Source organism: Hippoglossus hippoglossus, chromosome 24 (assembly GCF_009819705.1).
Source record: "Hippoglossus hippoglossus isolate fHipHip1 chromosome 24, fHipHip1.pri, whole genome shotgun sequence".
Classification (NCBI taxonomy): domain Eukaryota; kingdom Metazoa; phylum Chordata; class Actinopteri; order Pleuronectiformes; family Pleuronectidae; genus Hippoglossus; species Hippoglossus hippoglossus.
Genome location: NC_047174.1, coordinates 16,846,567 through 16,861,785, shown reverse-complemented (window position 1 = coordinate 16,861,785; position 15,219 = coordinate 16,846,567). Strand labels below are relative to the sequence as shown.

The 15,219-nt window shown below is 41.3% G+C and overlaps 1 protein-coding gene across 2 annotated transcripts; it reads left to right on the top strand.

The window, feature by feature from the left end:
* Positions 1–238: 238 nt before the first annotated feature.
* Positions 239–15,006, top strand: ankef1a (ankyrin repeat and EF-hand domain containing 1a). 2 transcript variants are annotated; one of them, XM_034579362.1, is made up of 11 exons: positions 239–474; positions 2,870–3,077; positions 3,897–4,058; positions 6,536–6,735; positions 6,971–7,120; positions 7,903–8,026; positions 8,337–9,162; positions 10,202–10,428; positions 10,665–10,802; positions 13,687–13,841; positions 14,233–15,006. In XM_034579362.1, the coding sequence occupies exons 2-11, from the start codon at positions 2,888–2,890 to the stop codon at positions 14,386–14,388; spliced, it is 2,328 nt and encodes a 775-aa protein (XP_034435253.1). In that variant the 5' UTR covers positions 239–474; positions 2,870–2,887; the 3' UTR covers positions 14,389–15,006. The 2 variants fall into 2 exon arrangements, with proteins under 2 accessions (XP_034435253.1, XP_034435252.1); XM_034579361.1 differs by having other exon boundaries at positions 10,665–10,807; positions 13,689–13,841.
* The last annotated feature ends 213 nt before the right edge of the window (positions 15,007–15,219 follow it).

Sequence of the window (15,219 nt, the reverse complement as noted above, 5' to 3'; positions counted from 1 at the left end):
TTGTTATTCAGTTGGATTTCACTCTCATTGTTTTTCAGTTTAAAGGGATAGTTCACCCAGAAAGGAAAATTCACTAATTATCTACTCACCACTATGCCGATGGAGGGGCGGGTGAAATGTTTGAGTCCACAAAAGGTGTTTTTAAGCCTTAAAGTCCACCTAGACGACGTTAGCATTTCCGTCGGTCCCTGAATGCACCTCGGCGGAAGGTACCAGTGGACATTTGGGATTAAAACTTGGTGTAAATGACGTCATTTAGAGTCGGATTTGATCGTCGCGGCTCCCGGACACTTGTATGACTCCACACGAGCAGCATGGAGGCATGTTGTGTTTTTATTCTGTTGTTTTTTCACGTCTGGAGATGGATCACTAATTTCTTCAATTGTATTGGATTCGGCTGCTTCACTGTTTACCCCTGAGACTCCAGAAGTGTTTTGTGGACTCGAACACTTCACCCGCCCTTCATTCAGAGTGGTGAGTAGATAATGAGTGAATTTTCATTTTTGGGTGAACTATCCCGTTAATCTCACTTTTATTATTCAGTTTAAATTAACTTTTCTTGCCATTCGGTTTAATTTCACTCTCATTGTTTTTCAGTTTGAGTTCACTTTTATTTTTCAGTTTAATCTCACTTTTATTATTGTTCAGTTTGAGTTTACGTTTGGTGTTTTTCAGTTAAATAACTCTTTTATTTATCTTTCCTTTGCTTCCGTTGCGTTTGTAATCGTAATCTCCGTATTACCGAGCTCATGACCGGGCACTTGAAAGCAGCACCAGACACCAAAGGTCCTTCCCGGGATTTTCAGGCGTTCCGTTGCCATGGAGCTGAGTTCTGTTTCCTGAGAGACAGCACGCTCAAATCGTGGAGGCACTTCCGGTGGCAACAGAAACTGCCACTGATTTGTAAAGGCAGCTGTCAGTTGCCACTGCTGCCACCCTGTTTGGGGGCAACTACCGCTGTTGTGACTTATTCCCTGAGATTTATACGTAGTTTATGATTGTTTATCAGCGTGTTACTGTTTTGAGCACCAAGAATAATTGATCTGTATTTCTCCACTTGTATTGTTGCCACACTGTTTGGAGGCAGATACCTCTGTTGCCACACTGTTTGGAGGCAGATACCTCTGTTGCCACCCTACTGATCAGCTAACAAACTATCTAATAAACTTTCATAAACCAGTATATTAGATTAGATTCAACTTTATTGTCATTGCACAGAGTACAAGTACTGAGACAACGAAATGCAGTTTAGCATCTAACCAGAAGTGCAAAAAAAAGCAGTAAAAGTGCAGAGTATGTGCATATGAAAAGTGGAATATGTAAATAAATAAGATATGTACAGTAAGAAATAGACATGGAATATGAACAGTATTGATACAAGACTAGCAGCAATAGAGGTAGGTAGTGTAGATATGATAAGTGTATATAAAGTGCAGGTGTAAGTATAAGTGGTGGTAGTAAGTGAGATAAAAATGAGAAATTAAGTGAATGAGGTAGTAGTGTATATTATATACAGAGTAAGTTAAAAGGTATGGTATGATATAATTACGATGAATACACTATGAGCAAGAAGTATATAAATAGATATAAATATGAATACACTATAGGTGGGATAATACAGTAGTCAATATATCTCATTGAATAAATCACAAACAGCTATAGGTGCTTTCAAGCAGTGTGGCAACAAGGAACAATGGCAGCTGCCTCCTAACAATGTGGCATCAAGGAACAAGGGCAGCTGCCTTTAAACAGTGTGGCAATAAGGGCAGTTGCCTTTACATATCAGTGGCAGTTTCTGTTGAGCTCTATGAGCTACCGCTGCCACGATTTGACCTTGTGTGAAAGTTTGTGCTTTAAAATAAAGTGTCAGACTCTGTGGAGAGAATATCTGTGACTGTCCTCGGTGTCCAGACGTGCCAGGTATGTGGACGACTTAAGTCAGGATTGATAAAGCTCTCCAGCACGGTGAGGAACGTGTGCCAAACAAGGAAACTCAAGTTAGCTATCTAACATTATCCCCACACAGGGTGTGCAGGTGGATGCAGGAAAGAGAGCAGGTTTATCTTTTGAATATAATGTTATGCTAACAAGTAACGTAGCTTACTTAAAATCTGCTGAAATAGAGGAAAATGTAACTGAATGTGGCTTTATGTGAATAAAATGCAGGTATTTAAAGTGGTAGAAATGAGTGTTAAAGGTTCAGGGTGTACGATTTAGGTGAAAGGGATCTATTGACAGAAATTGAGTTTAAAATAATCCTAGAGATGTTTTCACTAGTGTGTTTCATCTAAATTCGCAGAATAGTTTTTTTCTTTACCCTGAACCTTTAACATTAAAGAAGGTTACATTACACTGAGTGGTCTCTGTAATGGCCCCACACACTACTCATGTTATTGTTTGACTAAGCGTCTGTGCTCTGTGATGATCTGACATTATCGAGTGATTTTAACTATTCAATACTTAAGTTTGAATTTACCTTAGCTTGCTTTTGACTAAAATGGCACTAACTAGACTGCATACCTCCACCAAGGCCCAGCTGTCCCCCTTATGAAACCGTGTTTAAATTCATTAAATCTGCATTTTAATTTGGAACTGCACCAAATTGCACACATTCATCAACATCAGTCCCTAAACATACTGTTTTTTTTTTCATCAAGTTCCATAATTGAATCTCTGAAAAATCAATTAAAATGTGGGGAAAAGCCCTATCTTGCAATTTTAAAGAAAGTGAACTTAAAATGTATCTTGGTAACAAACAAACAAACTTAGATGAAAACCTTACCTCCTTGGTTCCTGAGATATGTTTACTGTATAAATACCTGCATATGCGTCAGGACGTTATATCTCCCTCTGTCTTCTTTTCCACCAGCCTCTCTCTGTCCCTACAATGAGTGGCAGGGTAGCAGAGGGCCGCCTGCCGGTCCTCCAGATCTGCCGCCTGCTGCAGTGTGTCCATGAGGGCAATACGGTGCAGATAGAGAAGATGGTGAAACTCGGGGTGGAAAACCTCATCAATCTCACTGAGCCGCAGGACGGCACGGGGGTGCTCCACGTGGCAGTTTCAGCCAACAGTCAGGGTGATGGGCCTCTTCCTTGCTCTGTCTGTTTACTCAGTGTATTCATATACGTAGTATGGTCATGTCGTGCTTCTGAAGTTCTGTTCTGTGCTGGGTTTGGGTTGCTGGGTAGAAATCTGATCATTTTCAAATTCAGTCACATTTGTTAGAGGTCAACACTTGAAGCAGATGCTTGAAAGAATCATTGTGATATTTTTATTACATGAACACTTTGATTATCTATATTGTGTAACGGTTTTCAAACTTTCAAACCCTTAGTTTACATGACTTTCTAAACAATGTCCAGAAAGATGTGTTGTAGCTCACAGATTTAAAGAAAATGTATACCATAATATTATCTATTAGTTATTGCTATGTTGGTGGTGATAAGAGTATAGCCCATTAGGTTAAAAAGGGATATATAGTTAAATTAAAGACAATGATAGCAATCCTGCCAATTGTTTTTGTCATTACCATAGACTGTAATATATAAAGATAGACGACGCCTCTCCACTTCCTCCCACTATCCAGAAATGGCACCAAAATATGCTGCATACAAACACATTTGGAGTCTGAGGTTCAATATGGTCTTCTAAATTGGGTCCATGTACCATCAGCTAGCACGGGGGAAGCAGGGTTTATGTCCTATACTGCAGCCAGCCAAAAGGAAGCCATCAAGACACTTTAGCTTCACTTTTGTCATGTCATCCATCTTTATATACAGTCTGTGACTTTTAATTTAATGTAAATAATCAACCTGTTCATAGAGTGTATTGCAATCTAAAATGTAATGTTAAAAGTCCATTCTTTCTTATGATTGTTTGTCTGCTCTTCTCACAGACCTGATCAGTTTCCTCCTGTCTCAGGGAGCAGACCCCAACATCCAGGACAAGAAGGGCCGCACTCCAGGCATGTTAGCTGCTGAGCTGGGCAATCATGCCATAGTGGAGCTGTTAACCCAAAGCAACGCTGACCTGAAACTCCAAGATGCTGAGGGCAGAGGTGAGCAGTAAGAGGCATTGTCATTTGTCATAAGCATTTGTGCTAATGGTGGGTTTGAGAAAGAAGAAGATGCTTGGGGAGAGCAGAGTACTAGAGTCTCATTGAGGGCCTGGTCACACATACACAAAGTTCCACAAAGTTGAAGTCCATGTGAAGCGAAGCTGCTATTTGCCCCACCAAAGGAATCAAAGATTTGCCACTGAAACAGTGACTGTGCCCTAAGACTGAGATCCCGAAAGAGATGCTGGGACACTCATAATTACTATTGCTCCAATTATTGGAGAGGATATTGAACTCTTCAAAATTAGTATAACCGTATATTAGTTCACATATACAGAAAACAGCAGATTATGTTACATGAAGATCTGAACACATCCAAAAGAGTACAGCAGAAGTAGAGAGGAAATAATTACTTGACTTACAGTTGCAACCCAGCTAGTTGTGGGGGGGGGGGGGGGGGGGGGGGGGGGGGGGGGGGAAGGGAAGCAACGTAAAACCAGATGTTTTCTGTGAAAACAAATTATTTATTTTTAAGGAGCTGGAACAAGGTCGGGGCACACCTCCAGCAGCTGGAGCCAATCTCACTCAGCCGACCACACATCCTGCTTAGCATGTAGGCAAACAACATGACATGAAAGGTTAGACACACAGGAGAGGGGGGGGCAAGCTAACCCTCGCTTGCGGTGGTAACTGTTACAAACAAAGCAGAAGTTTGGATATAGAGTCTAAGTGATTAGGCAATTCATCTCTAGCTCATTAGTTGACATAAAGGGAGCAACCTATCTAAATGGAAGACCATGCAATATGGCTGAAAGCTCAGAGTTAAGATTTGTTCCACTTCTGTTTACAGCATCAAGAGTGAACCTTCAGGCTAAACTATGACAGTATTAGTGATCAAAGTACAAGTAAGTACAAGCATCTGCTTGTTACAACTTCCTTAAATTTAATGCAGAAATGTTTTTATTTAAAAATCATTTCAAGACTAACTGATTATGTAAATAATACCTTATTGGAATAATAGGTTATAATATTTTAATAGAAGAGCACTGCTTTCAGTTTGATAGCAGGACTGTTAACCAGCAGAATGTTGGCAGAATGTTTTTATCATTTTGTAACGCTCTCACTCAAAACCCTGCGCTTGTACTCAAATTCATTAGTTGGGGGAATTTTGACAAACTTGTTGCACAAAAGAATCCAAGCACAAAAGAAGAAATCAGAGAGCAGAGGAGAAATCCCAAAGCTGATGTTTCACGTGTGCAGAGAAGCAGGAGCGTGAGCTCGAGAAGCTCTGAATTCTTATATATTACACAGGACTGCACTTGCAATGTATATGGTTCATAAGTTCGACATCATTAATAATGAACAGCCTTGGTACAGATTCGCTTCCACTAAGTTAGAGTTAGATTCTCTTCCTGAATACAAGGCCTTGTCTTACAGCTCATGAAAATGCATGGTGCTCCTGTTTAGATATTGATGAGGAGTTGGTATCCCAGACAACTCCAATCAGTGAGCCCATTTCAACCTTTAAAAAGTGATAATTACCCCAATTACAGTGTGTCCAGGGACTCGATTACTGTTAATGTTGTGAGAGCGAGTGAATGAGAAAGGGACAGGGGAACAAAGAAAAGTCTTTGCATGTGTGCTTACGTGCAGGGATTCATGCTTTTATATAATGCACTGCATGCTATGCTATTGTGTGTACCTGTGTGCATGTGTGTCGGGGCGTGTGAGTACACATAATTACAGATCAACCCCTCATGGTGATCCTCTCCTGTGTAACATGCTGAGTAACCTGATATCCTCCTGTTCTCTCAAAGGACTTCGGCCCAGTCTCAACACTCAGAGCCAAGCCTTTCCGCCTGTTAGCTGAGTGTCAGGAGTCCCACTCTTGCTTGTGTTATCCTTGGTGTTTGCCTGAACGTTTGAGTGACACTTCTGACTCTAGTTTGATTTACACTTTGGGATTACAGTGAGTGGGGAAACTGAAAGAAGCAGCACTCGTCCCTCCCTCGCTGCCACTGAGCAATGCCCTTAAAGCCCTGACAGATCAGAGCATGGGCTTCTATCCTTCATGGCCAACTACATTCCTCGGTATGAACCATACTGCAGCTGTAAGAAAAGATATGAAGAACTTTGTCCAGACTACAGCTACCTTGTGGTCCTAATAACCAGTTTGTGCTCACCAGGTAGGCCTAGTCTGGCCAATCAGGCCCGAAGTTCTTCATATTTTTTCTTACAGCTGCAGTATGGTTCCATACACAACTTCATAATGATTTTAGAAAAATAAAACATAACCATAATCATGAGGTAATGATTTGAACGTAGATTTGTTTGTGGCATTTTGCCTTTAATAAAAAGTGGATAGCTGTAACAGACAAGAAACAAGGGAGGAGACAGAGATATGACCAATAACAAAGCTCCTGATGTGTCAGCGTTGACTCTCTCTACCTCTCCTTTGCCGTTACCTCTCATTTTAGGTGTCCTGTTCTACTGTATGTACCCCACCAATCGCCACACTCGCTGCCTGCAGTTGGCGCTGAAGTGCCAGGCAGATGCCAACAATGTGTCAACGCAGGGGTTTCACGTCTTCCAGCTGATGTGCGAAAAAGCTCAGGAGAGCACCCCTATGTGTCTCGCCATGCTGGATGGTGGGGCAGACCCCAATGCATCAAACCAGGTTGTTCGATGGTGGAGATAACAGCAAGGAACTTTGGGAACTTTAAATGCATGTGGAAACACAACATACTTTGATGTGTGCTTTGATCCTGTTTGTTGAGCCGAGGACCTCTGACTCCTCTCCTCTCTTCCTCTCTTCCTCTCTTCCTCTCTTCCTTTCTTCCTCTCTTCCTCTCTTCCTCCCTTCCCTCCTCTCCTCTCCTCTCCTCTCCTCTCCTCTCCTCTCCTCTCCTCAGAACACCGGTGTCACAGCATTGATGGGGGCAGCAAAGGCAGGCTCCCTGCCGCTTGTGAGAGACATTCTCAAGAAAGGGGGAAACCCAAACACCATGGACCTGACACGTCTCACAGCAGTGCACTACGCCGCAATGGGGGGCTTTTTTGAGGTGCATTATCTGTTTAGATACCTATCCTCACTTTGCTTTTTTAGTTCTAATTAATTAACTGGTATAAAAAGAATAGTCTAGTCAGAAATTTTCTTTATCCTGTGCATTCCACAGAGCAATATTTATAAATGATTTGCAATAAAGCGACCCAATGCAAGAATCACTCTCGGCAATATGACGTGCTTGTTTGGCTAACTCACCAGCTAAACCTCTATCAACATGTGTTTACCTGGCTTCTGATGATAAACTAGTCAACAACATCACTTACACATGACATATAAAACAAGCAAAAGTTACAAGACTTACTAGTCCAATAACAACAACACCAGCTCAGCATCTGCCCTGCAATCCTTTAGCCTCTTTTAGCTCTCACTAAAGGATGAAATATTCTGCGATATTCACTCTAATATTCACATTTTCTCCGATAATGTCCCCTTCGGTTTCTTCAGTGGCTCTGCCATGATGTCTACACTGAGAATGACAAGATAGTTGTCTCTACCTTACTGCGAGGTCTGGCTCTGGTTGTTGATGTGTCACATTCACCACAGGTCACACCAGAGTTAAATAGAGCAGTTCCAGGTGGCCAGGGAGCACTGTGGTGCCATAATAGACATGCCATTTTCCCAATTATAAGTGTGTACCATCAAAATGATTTAGAAGCTGTTATTTTAAGGTAAAAATCTACCTTGTGTTGCTTTAGGATTTTTGATTTTCAAAGTCCAGATTCGGTTACTTTCAGTGTAGTAAGTATTTTATCTGTGTCTCTGTTTTGTGCCTCCCAGGTGATTCAGGTGCTCTCTGCATACTCAGCAAACATGTGCGGGATTGACCTTGAAGACTGCACACCCCTACACTACGCTGCTGCCACAGGCAGCGATAGCTGCTGCAAGTTCCTGGCACAGAGAGGTGCAGTGAGAGAGTCGAACAATAACAGGCATCCTGATGTCAATGCAGTGAATTTCAGCTTCTTGGTTTTTTTTAAGATAAGCTCTTACTCCTAATCCCTGAAGGAGTGCCATCATTAGATCAACACAGGCCCAATACTGGTCTCTTTTTTGTTTGTATGTTGTAAACTTATAGCTTTGTTGTGATACAAGTAGAGTCAGGAAATTAAATTAAATTAGGCAGAATATGCAGCTGCAAGCACATTCCCAAATTAAATTAGGTAATTCAACCTTGTGTTTATATTTTTCATAAAACTGTGCTCTGTGTTCAGGTTGTAACCCCAAGCTAAAGAACCACGACGGTTTCCTGCCGCGTCAGATTGCCAAAGACTCTGGTCACAAAGCAGCGGCCAAGGAGCTGAGGAAAGCTGAGAAGCTACAGGGGACAGTCAAGCAGTCCAGCGGCATCAGCCCCATGACAGACCTCTGGGCCCTGACCCTCCATGACTGGTCTCACGAGATGGAGACCGAGTTACGTGAAGCCTTCGGGAGCGACTTAGATACAGTTCCCACAGAGATGTTTTTTTCTGTGCTAGAGGAACTCAAAGCTCCAGCTGAACTAGACCATCTCCAAACAGTCATCTCAGCACATGACAAGGCGAAAGCAGGCTGTATCAACATTAATGACTTCATCAAAGGTGTCAAGTACATCAAGAAACCTTTCCTCCTCTCCGCTTTTTTGCCTAAAAAGAAAAAGGGGGAGAAGAAAGGAAAAGGGGGTAAGAAGAAGAAGGGTAAATTTGTCCTCCCAATGCCCATTTGCACCCTCACACCGGAACTCATGCCTCGGCGACAGGATGGAGGCCCCCCTCACCTCATGATTGAGACGTACCACAACTCCTCAGACATCCGCCGATTCGACCGGGATCACCCACCAGACCATCCCATTGTGAACGACTCCGGATGGTACATCGAGAAGCCAGAGAAGGTCTTTGTGAATATCAACGATTCTGTGAAAAGTGGAGATCTGGAGTCGTTGGACCTGGCTTTCAGTAAGGGGGTTCCTGTGGATGTTCAAGATCAGTTTTACAAAACCCCACTGATGGCGGCTTGCTCCAGTGGCAACTATGAGATGGCTCAGTACCTTCTCAGCCGGGGGTGAGGAAACAAAATTGTGATTTCTTTCCTTTCTTGTTTGGGAAACACAGATTCCACATTTTTGGAAATGTAGATATATACTCTTTAGTTGCATTGGTGAAGATTATCTGAATTATGTAAAGCTGGTGAACAACAACAATGTGAATTTGAATTTAAGATTTCAGTCCAAAGCTGGAGACGTTCAGATTCCAGTTTGCCAACATTTATTCTGATACCTGAAATTTGTGTATTGATACCAAGTACCAATCCAATACCAGCAGATTTAAAAAATAACCAACCCTGTCTAGAATTGTTGATTGCTATCAATGCTGTTTGGCCTGACTCAGGTCAAACCCTTTGAAAAACAATTCCACAACAGAAACTCATAATATCACGAGAATAAAGTCGTAATTTAATGAGTAAAAAGTCATAATATTATGAGAATAAAGAAAACGGTAATAAGCAGCAAGGAGATCTATTTTCTCTCCTCCTGGATTCAAGATCTTGATTACCAATCTCCTGTTTTCTTGAGAAACAATGACATCTCTTTGAATAGCACGCAGATGTAACAAACGATAGCCCCGCAGTCAACCACTACCAAACATTTCCTCCTCCACAGAAGAGGTCATTTCCTCCAAGCTATAATATTACGACTTTATTGTTTTAGATTTACCACTGTCTCGTAATATTCAAACTTTACTGTCGAAATTGCAGGGTTTTTTTCCCAAGTTACCTGAATACTCACAGAAACACAGATGATACGATTTTGGTGGAATAGTCAACTATGTCTGGATTATTGCTACACCCAAGTAACTTTCCCAAAAGTGTTTAGATTTACTTCCAGCCTTAGTTTCCAATAATTTCTTTGTACTATATAAAATACGTTTTCAGAAAGTGTGAAGTCATTTAAAATGTGATATCTGGTGTGTTCAAGGACACCTGAATATGACATATTTGAGATTTGACTAAAATCATTCCATTTGCAAGGTAAATGCTGATTTAAAAAAAATCGAACTTAAATACAAATCTTTAAATCACACCCTGCTGTGTTTCCCTACAGGGCAAATGTAAACATGTGTGACCAGTTCTTCTGGACGCCCCTCCACCACGCGGCCCAGGCTGGCCAAGTGGAACTTGTGGAGCTTTTGGTGAAGGCGGGGGCCGCCATAGAGAGTCGAGCGCTCAGCGGAGGCACGCCCCTCATGAGGGCCATCCAGAGCTCTCGACCCTCCTGTGTGGACTTCCTCATCAAGGCAGGTGCCAGTGTTACTGCGGAGAACAAGAAAGGTTTGTCTGAACATCCGAAATATCTCAAAGTTCATGTGAAAAATATTTATGTTCAAATCAACTTTGATGTATGTTTTTATGTGTATATGGAAATATCACTGAATATCTGTGTACTGTCATTTGAAGCAAATTCAACAACAAATACACTACAGCTACTGTAACAAGCTGCTCCTCTTTAATTGTTAACACTGTGTTTTCTGCTGTTATTTGACTTACTGCATTTTATTTCTCCGTAGAACAAAACTGCCTCGACATCGCAGTAGCTTTTGGAGACCCGAGGATTATTGACTTGGTCAAAGAAAAGATGGATTCTCTGCCTAAATTAAAGGAGGGAGCGAAGGGAAAAGGTGGCAAAGCTCCTAAATCTGCCAAAACAAAGGTACCCAAGTAACGGCATTAAAATCTTTTCACCAGCTGGCTACCAACATATTAAACATTTGTGACTTCATACTCTTCCTGTTTTCTTTCTTTGTGCACTGTATGTGCTCAAAATGAAACAGTAAATGACCTTTTAAATAATGTTAGAGTGATACTTCACACACTAAATAAATTACTTGTACTAAGTTCTTTGAAGAAACAAATTAATGCTGGTTTTGATATCACATTTATTACCAAATTTATAAAAGAAATCTACATTTATGGGTTGAACATGGCTCATAACGCCACCTAGTGTTTTAAAACATCTTGAGCCTTGCTGGGCCAATGGTTAAGTGGAGTCAACTGATTGGGATGTCTCTACGCCATGATGTTTATATTTATTTGAAAAGTTTAACAGTCTAATCACAGGTGGGGAGCCTCTTTCCACCACTGACCACTCATGAGCTGGAATCTGGAAAGCTGTTTATTTTTGTGCTGAAAATAAACCCCCTAAAGCTTAAAGACGTCCCCTATCCTTTCCTTTTACTCAGCTGTCTCACACACACACACACACACACACACACACACACACACACACACACACACACACACACACACACACACACACACACACTCAAAAACACATGCACACTAGACAACCTAGATAACTTAGCTTCAGCAAGCTAATTGGTATGTTGTGTGTGTGTGTGTGTGTGTGTGTGTGTGTGTGTGTGTGTGTGTGTGTGTGTGTGTGTGTGTAGCCCTGTGCTCTTAAGGAAATTGTTTATATTTCCAGGGAGAGGCACCTCAGCTCAAACCTAGTGGTTACGTTACACTGTAAACTAAACTTTAACCAACATTTGACTGGAAGCACAATCTCACCCTGTGAACTGTGGCCTCTTTTCATCACGGGAAACCCAAGCCTGTAAAGAGATCTGCTGACTGTAAGACACCGACTTGTAAGCAAATTGGACCAGATGTGTTATGTTACAACTAGACCACTCTGAAGCTCAAACTGCATTTCCACTAATCAGGCCACAATCAAATGAAACACATTGATTTTGACATTGAGGCCCTGAAAGTCACAGGTGGTGCTGTGGCACAAAGTCATCAGGGATATTCATTGCTCGATATAGTTGCAAGCAGCAGTTTAACGGGGCAAGAAAGAGTCTATTCAGCAGAATGAATTGCACACAGGTATAAAATGGAGCTGTCGACCCTCTAAGCGTTTATAGGAAGTGCCCCTGTTTTCTGCTAATGTCAAACTAAATGACAATATTCCTCTGCAGAACTGCAGGAATTCCATCTCTAATACAAGAACGTGATAAGCCTATTCAATTTCCATCCACTGTGACTCATTAGTAAGTCAGTCAGTGTAAATAATACATGCACTTTCAAGTCAAAGCGCACGCTTTCTGATGAATGCTCGACTCACTCATGGCATTGAACCTGTCACCCTGAGATCATTTGAGGTACTCTCGCACTAAAGGCAATATGCAGGTATTAATGTTCAAACTAACAAAAACACACTATGGATCTCTGTAACATCTCTGAGTATGTGTTCTCCTATTTAAACTAATGAAATAACTGGTATCGATCCCATTCAATGAACTTGTAAACAAAATAATATAAAATAACAAAAACTTTAATTGAGACATTGAGATGTTTGTTTGGTAAAATGTAATTTTGATGGAATGGTTACATTGACTCCAAAATTCTAAACTTCAAATCTTTGACTGATCTCAAAATTGATTAGGACATCAGTCAGTTCAATGTTCTGCCACCTACAGTGTAATGACCTCCACACTGGAAACAGATAATAGATCTACTCAGAGCTGCCGCGTTGCCGTAGTGTAACTAGTACTGTATTTCAAACTAAATGATTGCAAAGCAAGACAAGGCTCAATCAAGGACACAGTGGTGTTGAGGCAAAGCACTGGAAACCAGAGCTAGATAATATCATCCAGTCCCAGAAACACGAGAGCTCCACTTCTACTTCAACCTGATACCAGAGAGTCCCAGCTGGAGCATTATAAATGCAGAAACATCTGTAAATATCCAACGTCTGCAGGCAAAGAACGGAGTAGCTATTGCCAACTATAGTCCTTCGTAGCTTCCATCTTTGTGTAATTTAAGAGCTTTATATTTGACATATTAACATGCAAGATGAGATGGTCACGACTGTGTCTAACATACTTTCTCGTTTAAGAGAGGGAAGAATAATTAACAGTACTATAAAGCAGCTTTATGTCTTCTGTGTAACAGGTGCTCTTTCCATCCTCAACTTCAATTAGATTTAGTGAAACATCGGAAATTAGACAGTTTTACTCTTCAAAGTGATACATTTTACACTTAGATTTTGGTGATGTGTGTGTGTGTGTGAAAAAGCTCTTCCTACTTCCCCCTCCTCTCCTTACCTGGTCTACTACTTCCTCCTGTGGCTCCACCTCCAGGAAGTTAAATAGGAAGCCAGCTCACCTGGCTCACTCCTTTCTGAGCAAAGATCTCTGGCTGACTGCACCGTGGAGGCCTCGTCCTTTGAGGTTTGAACTGTGTACATGACCAATAAACCGTTCCAAACTAAAACCAAGTGAAATACTGGATTGGAACCCTTAAGTCCATGCTCATCTGTCCTGACCGACACAACACTGAGGTGATTGCTCCTGCAGCTAAAACATACCATCCTTTACAGTGTGTATTATTCTTGATGTTCCAACTTGTTGCAGCTAAACTATTTCAGTCTTGTTGAGTAACTTCTCTCTCTTTTTCTCTTTCTCTTTCTCTGTCTCTCTCTCTCTCTCTTTGACCTGAATCTGACAAGGACATTTACTTTTGTAGAAATTGCACAAAGCACTTGAATAAAATAAGGCAAATCTTTAAAAACCACTCTGTGTACCGTTCAGGGCTTCGCAGCAGAAGGTGCAGTGCATTCAGAGTCCTCGACTGCAACATCAGGGAAGACGTCCCAGAAGGATTCAAAGAGCATCATCCTGCAAAACGCTAGGATCACTGCAGGGAAACCCAACACTATGGATATCGCCTTTGTGCCAAAAACGGTATAGCCTCACCACCATCAGTGTACGGTGGCATCTACCTACATAATTACTTTTTAATGAAGTTGATGTTTTGCTGTGGAGGAGGGTCCCAGTCATCAAATGTTTTAAGGCCTTAGTATTTGGATTTATTACACAGCAAAGTATTTTGAACTAACTCATTTTAAAGTTTCCAGTCCAGAGAAGAGAATTTTATGAATAATTTACTTTCAATTTGAGAAGTTTACCTGATGACCGAATGTGCGCAGTAGAAGAACATTTGTATTTCTAGAACGCTTCTCCAGTTTGTCCCAGAAGTGCACATCAGTTCAAAGCTGTAACCAGCCCACTAAGTAACTACACAGAGTTCTATTTCTTACAGTCTGTGTTTTTGCGACTTGTCTGTGTGTCTCAGGTTTGGGGGGAGCCGCCCACCACCAGCCAGCTGATGTCGAAGATAGAGAGACGGAAGAAGCTCCTGTCCCTGGAGGCGGACTTTGAGGACTTCATGATGCCTTTCAGCAACAACATCCAGAGGACGACGCTGGAGCGTGTGAAAACCACAGACTAGACAGGAAGTAGGTTAGAAAGAGAGACACTCAGACATTCTGGAATCACACTGTTACCGGAGCTAGTGGGCCACCTGCAACAGTTAAAGACATTTGGTCTATTTTGGATTAATCCTATTTACATTTCAGCAGCTTTAATCAACATAGTTGGACGTCATATGTTAGAACCCCTCTGTTTCTTTCTTGTCGTTAAGTATCAGAAATTGAAATTATATGTTATTCAGTACATGTTTAGTATCATTAGGGCCAACTGGATCTTATATAGAATCTGCTTTTATGAATGATCAAATGGCAAAGTCATTATCCCGATGATAAAATGTGAATAATCAGTTCAGAAATATAACTTCTTATATACACACCATCCACTGTATATCCACAATGCTCAGTAGGGACTCATAGACTCATGAATGTCAAACACTGTAAAAACACAGCAGATATATATTTGTCAAAACAGTGGAACACTGGAACTGAGTATAAATATTGTACACATGAATAAAGAGAATGTGGTGACTGTACTTGCACTGCTTTCAATCAGAACCATTTTCCTGTCCCTGTAAGTTCAATATCCTGATAGGGCAACTGAAGTAAGACATTAATCACATTGCACTTCATCAAATGACCCAAGCAGTGAATAGGCGCGGTTAGTTGAGCCTTTCTTTCTTTGCACATAATTTATATTGATATTGTATTAAGTCTCACCGTATACACAGCCAGATACTCTATGACACACTCTGCCTCCTTGATGTTGTGGTATTTGATTTCACTACTGCTCATCCTCCATGGTACTACTGAGAATAAACAGTATCTGCCCATCGAGCCGTTTGCAGTTCTAT